Genomic DNA, 12,034 nt, shown 5'->3' on the forward strand with positions numbered 1-12,034 from the left:
TGCAGATCCCTCGCATCCTGGACATAAACTGTTTCAACTCCTACCCTCAAACGACGCTATAGAGCACTGCACACCAGAACAACTAGACACAAGAACAGTTTTTCCCAAGGCCATCACTCTGCTAAACAAATAATTCCCTCAACACTGTCAGACTATTTACTGAATCTGCAGTAATTAATTTAATTAATCGTTTCATAGTTCCCATCACCAATCTCTTTCCACTTATGACTGTATGACTATAACTTGTTGCTGGCAATCCTTATGATTTATATTGATATATTATCATCAATTGTGTTGTAAATGTTGTACCTTGATGAACGTATCTTTTCTTTTATGTACACTGAGAGCATATGCACCAAGACAAATTCCTTGTGTGTCCAATCACACTTGGCCAATAAAATTCTATTCTATTCTATTCTATTCTATTCTTCTATTCTATTTCACAAACACTTTGATTGGGCTGTTGTTTTACAGTTTATGATAGGATTAAACTTGTATGTATATTTTTTCTTCCATCTGAACCAATCAGCAGGACATTTAGGCTGGATAAGGTAACATGGAATCAGAGTATTACTAGGAAAGCAGCAGTTAAGCACAGGACCAGATAAAAGATTGGTATAGGATCCAATCTGGGTCAGTCTAGTAGAAAGAAGTTCCCTGAAGATGGGTTCCAGCATGGGTCCAAAAGCTCAGAAGACAAAACCTCTGGTCTCAACAATTAAAATGTTGATTGGCATGCATCAATACCGTCTCCATAGTTGTCATTTGTAACATTAAAGTTAAACTTTTGAGGGTAAAATGTTGGACTATATGTGTGTATGGATGACTGGACTCTGTGCATGTTCTTGTCAGTTACTGCAACAGTAATGTTATTCATGCAGTCAAGAAACTCCAACAGATCTTTCTTTCCTCTACTTTTCATAGTCAGCAACCACCTTTACATGCAAGAAAAAACATCAGCAAAAAGCAGCAATTTGCATTTGCTGGATTTGATCCCTGAAGGCAATTTACCAAAAGAATAAATAAACAAAGCCAGTTACAATCTTGCCGAGTAGATGAAGTGAAATGCCTACATAAAGACTAGCTTCTTATCCTTAATTGAATATACCAAGAAACTTAATCTAGATATGTTTATTTTCAGGCCTGGAGCAATACATATATATTTAAAAAAAAGATGATTATGTGGATGAAGGCAATCCTGCAAAAGATTATTAAATTATTATATCCCAGTCTTCTTTCAGAAACAAAACTGTCTTATATAACACTACCTCCTTCAGTTTTTTTAGCAACCAAAACCTTGTCAGAGAAAGAGTCACCCAATGAATTTTCATGATTTATGGTGGCTTTGAATCTGGGTCTAACAATTGATCACTACATCATATTGATTCTCAGTTAAACTGATGAGCTTTTCTATCCTGTTGATGTATGAATCAAGAACAGAAAAGCTGAGGTAAAAGGGGAGATGTTTCTGATTATAATCTATACTAATTTTTCACCTCTTCTTTCCTTTATTTGATATTGTCAAAAACTGTTTTGAAGGTAATCATCTTGACCCATTATCCTGCAAATTACTGTTCAGAAGTTATCACAGCTTGCCACCCTCAAAACCAATAAACCATACTAGACTTAATGTGATAAATTATTACTCTGTAAATTAAATAACTGATATAACTGAAATTTCCTGGCCATTCCAGATGTTTAAACTTTTGGTTAAAAATTTGGGCATGCTAACTTTGAAGGAGGGAACTTTCTAAAAACTGACCAATGGCTACAGGTATTTGCCTTAGAATGGTCCCAATCAAAGTATAATACAGGTAGTCCTCAGTTAAAAATGGTAAATCGGACCAGAATTTCCATCCCTAAGTAATGTGGTAGTAAAGCATGCCATTACACTACAGTGATGGCAGTCCTGCAACATCATTAAGCGTAGTATCGTGTGGTCACCATTTTGACCTCTTTTTAGCTTCCTCACTGACTTTGTCACAAGCTAGCAGTGAAGGGCACAAGTGGTGATGACATGATGCTGTGACACTGTCATTGAGAGTTGGTCGCCAAGCATCTGAATTGCTATCATGTGACCACAGGGCTGCTGCGTCAGCCAGAAGTTTGAGTAGTTGAAAGTACCACTCGTTTAGCGCCCTCAAAGGGTCACTGAAGAAGTGCTTATTAAATGAGGATCACCTGTACAGCATTTACATGCATAGATCTGCAGAGATGCTTCACATATTGATGATTATGTAAGGCATTCAATATGAAAAAAGATGAATAATACACAAAAATAAAGCAAGGAAAAAGAAAATGGAGAGGGAGCATCAAATGGAAATGCTGCAATGAATTCAAGCAAGGGACTTAAAAAGACGTTAAGTAAGACTCTCCAAACAAACTTGTATAGTATCAGTCTAATGAAAATAAACTTGACTGGGATATAGTACTAAAGAGCATTGACTGCACTTATTGATAATCTGTGGCAGAAGACAGACAGAGGTGGTGCATCTATCCTAGCTATCTCAATCTCAGTCATCTTGTATTATCCATCAAATACAACAGGCACAATGAATGAAATCTGTGGGGCTTATAATAATGTTTTAAAAGCTTAAATAAAAATATGGTAAGGAATCAATGACATAAACTTCTACCTAGTGATACTTATAAATAAAGACAAATTGATGCTTAAATTGAAAATAATATGTAGGTTATTTTTTCATTATGTTTTATTCATAAAACAGCCATAACTGGCAAATTTAGATTAAATAAACAAGTAAATATAAATTTTATTAGGATATAGTTATGTCTGAGTCTCTGTGTGGCGTGACAGTATTGTAAATCCAAATCTTCACATATAGTATGGTGGATAAATCAATTTCATAATCTTAATCCAGTCTGATTGGATTTAACTGGAAATAAATGTTCTATAAACTAGAATAGGAATAGAAATAATGAAAAATGCAATTTATCTTTTCCAGAAATCATGAACAGGCTCTCCAACTGTATTTCCTCTGTTATCTCTTCTACCCACCAACCTCTGAATTACGGCATTTATAGGTTTTTCTGAGAGGATAGAACAAAATCATTTCTAGTTCTAAAGTATTAAAGTTATAATTTCTATATTTCTTGATTCTTTCATCCTACACTTGTACTGACAACGTACATCTGTGTCAACATACTAGGTTTTTTTTTTCTAAATCTCTTTGTTATAAAGACTTAAACGAACAAATAAGCTGGACATAATGGACTAAAGCAGCAAGACAGAGATTGCAACAATTCACACAAAAAATTACCTTGGGTATAGGCTGCATCGTCAGACCCCATGCTCAGTTTTCGTGCTTCACTAATCCTATCGACATGTGCTAAAACAGGGTCATTAAGGTGTTGAATACTTTCTGTTTCTGCAAAGTGTTCAGGAAGGTTTAGAAGGTTTGTAGGTTCAAAAGTTGGGGACACCACACCTGGTGAAACTGCAGGGGGTTTATTTGGAGAAACAGTAATTTTAAAAGTGTACTTTGTATTAGGCTGAGTAACCACTACTCGAGGAGAAGTGGCAGAAGCATTGTTTCCAATTGTTCTGCTTTTGGGAGGGTGGTGGTGAATAAAGGCAGGTCCCATGCTAACTTGACCAGACATATTCCTAGATGTGGCCGTCACCCCTGGATTTGTTGATATGAAGAGTGTGGGCTGATTCCGTACAAGTTGTTCATCACCTGAAGAAGCATTGGCGGAAATGTACACCTTTGGCTGACTTCGTGTAATGATTTCATCAGTATTTGGGGGACTGGCTGCTATGTAAACAGTGGGTTGACTTCTACTTAAAGTCTGGCTGTTGCTGGAAGAGGAATTTGTGGATGAGCGGGGACCTGTAGGACGAAGTTTTGATGAATTGTTTCTTTGCGGTGGTTCAAGTTTTATTTCAATTTGGTTTTTACGAGGTCCTGTTGATATATTTTGGATATTATATTGGCTCTGGGTTGTAGAAGACTGTGAGCCACCAGATGAATGAACTGTGGGGGCTTGAGGAGTTGTAGGAGAACTTATAGGCATATACACATGAGAGGTCTGATGGCCTTGCTGGTTTGACTGAGTTGACTGTTGTGATGAGGTATGTGTCAAGGAACTGGTTGTGGGCATAGTTGACCAGGGGTTTGAATGTGAAGGCTGGTAGTTTTGTTGAGAATGCATAGCACTGAACTGAGACATCCAGGCTGGATTTTGCTGATTCTGGCGAGTTGTACCACTTGGATTTGTGATGTAAGGCCTAATATAGATAGAATTGCCTTGTGGACTGTTTATTGGAGGTACGCCATGTATGTGCAAAGATGTTGGGGTGTTCCGACCAGGCTGAATATTTGGGGCTAAAGTTACCATAATGGGGTTAAATCTAGGTATTTGCTGAGCTAAACCAGAAGATCCTTTACTGCCCAAGTGAAATCCAAAATGTTGTCCTGAATTGGAAGTACTAGGAGTATTAGATATGCCAAACAATCCCTGTGGAACTTGGACTGGAGCAGTCTGTGGTTCTGGATGACACAATTCGCTGTTGGACAAGCTGGTCTGAAGGTGTCCATCACTAATACTATGAGTTAAAGTCCTACTTCCATTCATTCTACTTCCTTCTCTTCCATGGAGATTCACATTCTGTGATTGCAAATCCAAATTTAGGGATGTCATGTGATTTCGCAGACTGGAAATGCCAGAATCATCTGAAAAACCAATGTCTCCTTCACCGTAGAGATATTTTGTGCTCTCTTTAGAGAGAACTGCACAACAGGCATCCAAGTTATTATTATTCTGTAACAAATTTAAAAACAGGCATCAGTAGAATTCCTATAGTTTTGTCAGTTATTTAAGAATTTAACAAAATACAAGCTTTCTGACATGTAAATCTATTTGAAAACAGGCAAGCGGGATAAGAAAGCTCAGAAGAGAAACAATAAAATAGTATGCACCTGGGTTACAGCTAAAGAAAGACTGACTGAAATACTATAGCTTCAAACATTGTACTATCTGTCTTGGGAATTAATAGTATTGAATTCAATTAGCCTTTTTTTTCTTTCCTGTATATGTGAGGGTGTATGTGTGTGGTCAACTCCCTGCAGTAGTCTTGCAATATTTAATAGTGATTTGCCTTTGTCTTCTTCCTAAATCTGAGAATTACTGCTCAAAGTTCCTTAGCTGGCTACATATCTAAGCAGGACTAAAATTCATGGTCTCTGGTCTGTGCCTGGTGCCTTAAACCACTACATTAAACTGTAGTTTAGGAAGAAGACTATAGTAAATGGATGGATATAACAAAGTATATTTCTATTACACCTAATTATCTTCAGCAATCTTCTCATTAAATCTTACTGCTCAAAAGATCCATAATGGTATTTGGGTTTGGGTTAAATGCTTATTTTGAGTTTAATCTCAATTTCATTTCAAGTTATCTTTGTATTTTCCTACATAGAAAGTATTTTTATCCAGCATTAAACTATTTTTTGAATGGAAGTAAAAATGCAAGGCATTGAGAAATTAGCACCAGTACCTGGAAGGTCTTGAATTTACAGGGTATTTGTGTATATGTCCCCAAAGATTTAATGCTGATTTAAGTTAAAACCCTATAATTTAAAGAAAATTAATTGCTGATTTTTAAATATAGAATGACCAAGTAATAAAAATACAAAAAAAACACAAAACTGCTAAATAGTATTTTAATTAGAAAACTATTTTCTGTATTAATACCTACTAATACTATAGATACAGAGATGTCCTATTGATAACTACAATCTAATTAATATAAATATAAAACTAAATAAATAAATTCAGGAGAATTTATACTATTCCAAAGCTTCATGAAAAACACAGCATTTTGGAGAAAAAAGCTAGCAATTTCCAATGTGGCAATGATCAAGAATCAAATCTGAAGAAAAATAGTTTAGCAATGCCACCAAATCAGAATATCAATACTCTACACCAGTAATTTTTAAACTGTAGATAATTTGGGTCTGTTTTAGGACTAATGGAGGAATTTTTAATTGGATAGCCATTGCATAGCTTAAAACAATACTTGTATAAAACAATACTGGATTTTCGTTTTGTTTTGTTTTTGTGTGGGTAATCACATTATTTGAGACTGGGAAAATGGGTTAATTGGATCAAACAGTATACGAAGTATTATTTTACAGTCTTAAAATGAATACTGTGTTTCCCCAAAAATAAGACAGGGTCTTACTGAACTCCAAAATAAGGGCTTGGCTTTATTATTGGGGAGTCTTTATTATTTCAGGGGTGCAGGAGGCCCGGGCGGCCTGTGCACTCACAGTTGGGAGTCCGGCAGAGAGAGGCTCCCTTCACACACTGCCATCAAGCCCCTCCCCTCCTGCGGGGTGTGTGTGTAGAACGCGAGCGGCCCGAAGGCACCAAGCCATGCAAGTGTTTGTCCCCACCCCCCCTCGTGTGGCTCACCACATCGATGTGGGCAAAGCCGGTGAGCACCAGGTCCTTGAGCTCATAGCCAATGCCGCCAGTGCCCACTACCAGAACCTGTGCGGAAGCCACAGCCTGGGCCAGCTCTCCCTGCAGGCTCCAGCTCCAGCCGTCACCATTGAGTGGAAAGCATATTCCCAGAGTGGCACACTCCTTGCATGCAGCCAAAAGCAGAATCAGCAGAAGTCTTTCTTTCTCTCCCCCAAACTCTACTTCTGTAGCTTCCAAACCCCACCCAGGGCAGCGGCCGCTCTGGGAGTGTGCTTCCCACTCTATGGTGACGGTGGCCTGAGGCCTCCCCTTCCCACCCTGACTGGAATGCCCACCAGAGAGCCCGCAGGTCCAGTTTACTCTTTCCAGGCACCCAGCGAGATACCCGGCAGCCCCACCATGGGCAGCACTGACAGACACACTTCGGCTGGCCCAGCCATGGCCAATGCTCCTCGCCCATAGCTAAGCTTGGCTGCTGGTGGCCGCTCTGCGAAGGAAGCCCCAGGATGGCAATGCTTGCACTGGGGCTGCTGTGGTGGGCACTCGGTAGCACAGGTTATGCGGACGTGGCCCCTGCATACAGGGGCGAGAGCGGGCAGGCTGCCACCATGGAGCAGGAACTCGAGGTCTACAGTCAGTGCTGCAGGCGGTGAAAGGAGCGGGGGGGGGTGCAGGAGTTTGCAGGGATGTGGCTGCCTTGGGAGGTCTGGGGGGGTGAGGACTTGTGTGTGCATGTGTATGAGAGGGGGGCTTATTTTGGGGGAGGACATATATTTAGGCCCACCCCAAAAAGAGAGAATGCGCCCGCCCACCACTTGCACAAATGGAGCTTCACATGCACTAGTACTGGGCCATGGACTGGGGGTTGGAAACCCCTGCTATAAGGGATACACAAATATAATTCAACCAAGTGAGAAAAATAAATGCTACATGAGATTTTTTTTAAAGAGATCTTTATGAAACATATTAAGTATATATATTTTAGATATATCCAGCAATTTAAAATGAAATATTAATATCCAGCAATTTAAAATGAAATACAAAACAAAGCAAAATAAATTAAATAAAACGCAAAGCAAAAAAGGCAGAACAAACTATTAAAAGCATACAAAAAGAAAACAAATGATAATATTCAAACTGGGACAGGAAAATGTATACCAAAGAAAATATACATTTAATAAGTTAGCCCCCCCCCCAAAAAAAGCACTTTAATTTTTAGTATCACAATAAGAAAATGCCTAGTAACATAGCACTGACCTGTAACATGCATCTGGACACAACAACTTCAGGTACCTCAGGAAATTTTTGGCGCAGGTCATTTAAAACCTGAAAATCAATTTGCTGGCTTCCTTGGGCCATTCGTATGTTGCCTGATGAGGACGTTTGTTCAATGTGCAGTTCCAGGCCTTAGTGTGAAATTAAAATCATCTCTTTTGTCCTAGCATTTTCTATAAGCAAAACAAAAATTTTTTTGAGTAAATCATCACATGCATTTGATTACAACAGCTACGAACTGTGGGGCCCGCCTCGGTTGTTCGCCAAAGCCGCAAGGCAGATTCCCTGCCCCCAGACCGTCCCAAAGAGGCTCGTTCCTCAGGCTGTGCCCTGACCCAGATCCCCGCCACCTGGAACTGCCCGAAAATGCGACACGCGGAGGTCAAAAATGTCCGAAGGGTGGGGGCTGATGGGTGGGAGGGGCTACATTTGGAGTATAAGACACACCTAGATTTTCACCCTCTTTTTGGGGGTAAAAAGGTCCGTTTTATACTCTGAAAAATACGGTAATCTTCTGCAATTTTAAGACAATTTTTTTCCACTGACCTTATATAATAAATAAGGAATCTCAAATACCATGTTTGAGAAATTTTGTTCTAATGACAACTGCTAAAGACACCAAAATTAAGAATTCCAACATACCAATAAAACGATAGTATAAACTATATTCTATATCAGTGATGGCGAACCTTTTTGGCACCGAGTGCCCAAACCAGAATGTCTGTGCACGCATGTGTGCACTGGAGCCCTAGAAACTCAAAGACCAGTTAAAGAAGAAGGGTGCAAAGAAAAATAAAGAAAATAGTGGTGACTTTTATCAGTGCGGTAGAAAATCCAGAAGTGGTTTCCAAGTAGAAACAAAATTAGAAAGATCCTTTCCTTTAATTAAAATAGTCAGTTTTGCCATTTCACCAAATCCATTCTAAAGTGATTATGATGTCCATCTATTCCAGCAATATACTACCAATAAGGTAAACTGCAAGCAAAACACACATGCATACCAAGCCCTACAGTATACTAGGAAACTCAAGTCTTGCAGTTTTCTTTCACTGGGGGTGTTACTTGAAACCCTGACACTAGCTTTTATAGAAATCCACATGTAACCTATGACTTTCTTACCCGATTACTCTGAAACAACATGATGTTGTAGGATCAGTGGAAAGATGATGTTGCTCATGGCAATTCTGTCAAGCACTTTATTTTTTTCTATTTCCTAGAAGTCAACAGGATGCTCATGAGACGTAAAACTGCCCAAGTGCTACCAGGAAACCTGCTGAAATCACCAAACATGTAGCATGAGATCCTCCTCACTAAGCAGAGCTATGTTAGTCTAGTAATTCCACTGTCATAAAGAGCATTATTTTTCTATGATAGTGGACTAACAGAAACGGATCAGATCACGACACATCTTCTCTGAGGGAAAAATCTAAGGGTGTTAAAGGCCATGTGGGTCAGGCCAAGGATGAGCTGAAATGAGTTCACAGTTGTCATGGTAGCCATCAGCTCCCAAGATAACTCAAATTCTAGAAAGGGGAAATCACACAGTACTAACAGGGTATAACCACCTCTAGTTGGCGAGGAATGCTGTTCTGCTAGTGTTGCTCCTAATTTCTGACATGCCTTATACGGAAAAATTATTCTGTGAAGCTTTTCTCAATTCATATTTATGTACCATAATAAGAGTACAAGTAAATTGGAAGTGCATGTAATAGCATATATTATAACATTTACATATTTCTTAATTAATATATAGAAACTAAAAAAATAAACTTTAACATTTATGCCTTCAAGTTATTTTTAATTTCTTTTTTTAATTCATGTTTTATTTACAGTTTTCCTTTCACACCATACATACTTTGTGGACAGTGTATTGACTGGGTCAATTTTTTTTAACAATGTAACCAATAATAATACAAGTAGTCCTAATCTTTCAACTTCACCAATACAATTCTCTCTTTATAATTCTTTATCGTTTTCCCCATTTAAACCTAAATAACATTTCTTTGCGGTATTTGTTATCCCCTACTAAATCACTCATATTTAATATTTAAAAATTACTCATTATTGCACCATAATTTCGATATTCCAAATGTCTAGGACAGGGGTCACCAACCTTTCAGACCTGAGGGACCACTAAATTCATAATTTTAAATCCCGTGGACCACTAATATGAATTATTGACGGGATGGGGTCCTTCAGGCACTTAGCATGGCTGCCTGTTAGCAAAGAGAAGCGCCTGGGGTCAACCCTAGCTTTGCTGACCATTGCAGGTAGAAATCTCAAATACAACCAAGAAAGAATGTTTGTCTTGTAGCCAGCCTGGGTGCTAGATCGCCCTCCCCTCCATGCAAACTCTGTCTCTCGAGAAGCCCGGCTAAAGTTTCATGCACTGCTAACTGAAGCACCTAGACTCCCAAGGAGGGAGGGAGAAGCTGGAGCTACTAAACAGGTAGCCAAGCTAAATGCCTGAAAGACCCCATCCCATCAGCAAGCAGGATTAACTGCTTTGGCAGGCCGTATCCGGCCCAGGGACCATAGTTTGAGGATCACTGACTTAGTGCAATATAAAAAATGCAAAAATGCAAAGATTTTTCTGCGGACCACCAAATTTTTCTTGTGGACCACCAGTGGTCCACAGACCACCAGTTGGTGATCGCTGGTCTAGGACTATTAATAAAGCCAAATACTAACAAAATTTAATCAATCCCTGGATTGTATCTTAAAATCCCCACAATCTCTAATCCTTAAACGTTTGAATTCACAATATATTTTAACACATTGTTAATCTTATGGTATAAACTTCCATCTTTTAACCTTAGCTTATTTTTAATTATAATAAATTCTATTGTCTCTTAGTATATATACTACTATTTTCCCTATTTGTATTTTCTACTTTTTCATTTTATTAATATATTTTCTCACTATCCCTCACCTCTTAACCTTTTTGGAGTTCCATCATTTATTGATTTTTTTAGTCACCTTTTTATTCCACTCTCTTGGAACCTTATAACTTTTTAAAAATATTTTTATACCCACTGAGAGTTCCCTTCAGATTGCCCTTTATCTCTCTCTGCTGTATCATTTGAGCACCTATCCATAAATCTTTCTCTTTTTTTGAAGAAACTTTTTTTTCTCTAAATAGTTCTTTTTTTTGAAGAGATTTCCATTTTTCCCCCTCTGTTCTATTGTAAACTTTTAAGGAATTATCTATTTGATTCCTACTTATCAATCCTTTCTCTTCATTATCTTTGTCTTTCTCCATCTCATTTTGATTTTTCTCTTCTACTGCCTCTTCTAATTTCTCATCTATTTTTTGAATATCATATTCATCTTTTTCCTCCAGTTGTTGAGAAGCTTCTATACTCATTTATCTTTAGACAATCCCCTTGTCTCCTTATTGTTTTTTATAGTTTCATGCATGCTTTTCAGGATCAAAATTATTTCTTCATACCCCTCTATTATCTCCTGATAGTCCAATTTGTAACAATTTGATAAAAATTACTCAATACCCCTCTATGGTTCCAAAGTCTTGTGTTTAAAAATTCCAACAAAATCAATTATTAATAAGATTTAGTCAATCCCATAGCTATACCTCCAAATCCTCTAAATTTATAATCTTTAAAGTTCTTTAATATTTTATAGCCTTTTGATTTTCCAATTATTTATCTTCCCAATTGTCAGATTTTAAAGTCTTATTTAACTTTTCTTCTTTTTTTCTATCACCTTTCTTCCCTTGCCTCGTAGAATATTCTATCAAATAGCATTAATAATCGAAGTCCAAATTAATCTACTAGGTTTTCTCCAATCTTTCAAATCCACAATCCAATAACCAATTTCAATAGAGTTTAATTATTTGCAATTTAATTCATCTTAAAAATCTTCAAAAAAGAAAAAAGCTCACTGAGAATTTCAAAATATCCAAATCGTCTTCTAAAATAGAATCAAGGTCAAGCCACCTTCCAAGTGTTGATTACTTTCTTCTGTTATTGGGAGTAGGAGAGCCATCTACTGGAAGAAGAGGAGCATTACAGCGAAAGAATTTTCAGTGAAAGTGTATTATGTCTAATACACTTTCACTGAAAATTCTTCCGCTGTAATGCTCCTCTTCTTCCAGTAGATGGCTCTCCTACTCCCAATTCCAACATTAAACAGTATGTCAAAAACAGCTGATTCTCTGATAAATCCAGGGGGTTTAAAGATACAAATAAGAAAGACAGTGTCTTCCAAAAATCACCTTTTAAATTGTTTAAGCCTTTTTCCCAGCTTTCTATATCTTAAAGCTTCCTTTGGGCATTTCTTTTGCCTCTGA

The 12,034-nt window shown here is 37.8% G+C and overlaps 1 protein-coding gene across 1 annotated transcript in view; it reads right to left on the reverse strand.

Moving 5' to 3' along the window:
• The window catches only part of TAB2 (TGF-beta activated kinase 1 (MAP3K7) binding protein 2), a 55,719-nt gene that overhangs the window by 16,322 nt on the left and 27,363 nt on the right, over window positions 1-12,034 (reverse strand). The window contains exons 2-3 of the mRNA XM_058169884.1: window positions 7,708-7,898; window positions 3,279-4,782 (exon numbers count right to left, since the gene is read on the reverse strand). Of these exons, the coding sequence (XP_058025867.1) occupies window positions 3,279-4,782; window positions 7,708-7,809 (1,606 nt within the window). The 5' untranslated portion in view covers window positions 7,810-7,898. The remainder of the gene's footprint in view (window positions 1-3,278; window positions 4,783-7,707; window positions 7,899-12,034) is intronic.

This window comes from Ahaetulla prasina, chromosome 1 (assembly GCF_028640845.1).
Source record: "Ahaetulla prasina isolate Xishuangbanna chromosome 1, ASM2864084v1, whole genome shotgun sequence".
Classification (NCBI taxonomy): Eukaryota; Metazoa; Chordata; class Lepidosauria; order Squamata; family Colubridae; genus Ahaetulla; species Ahaetulla prasina.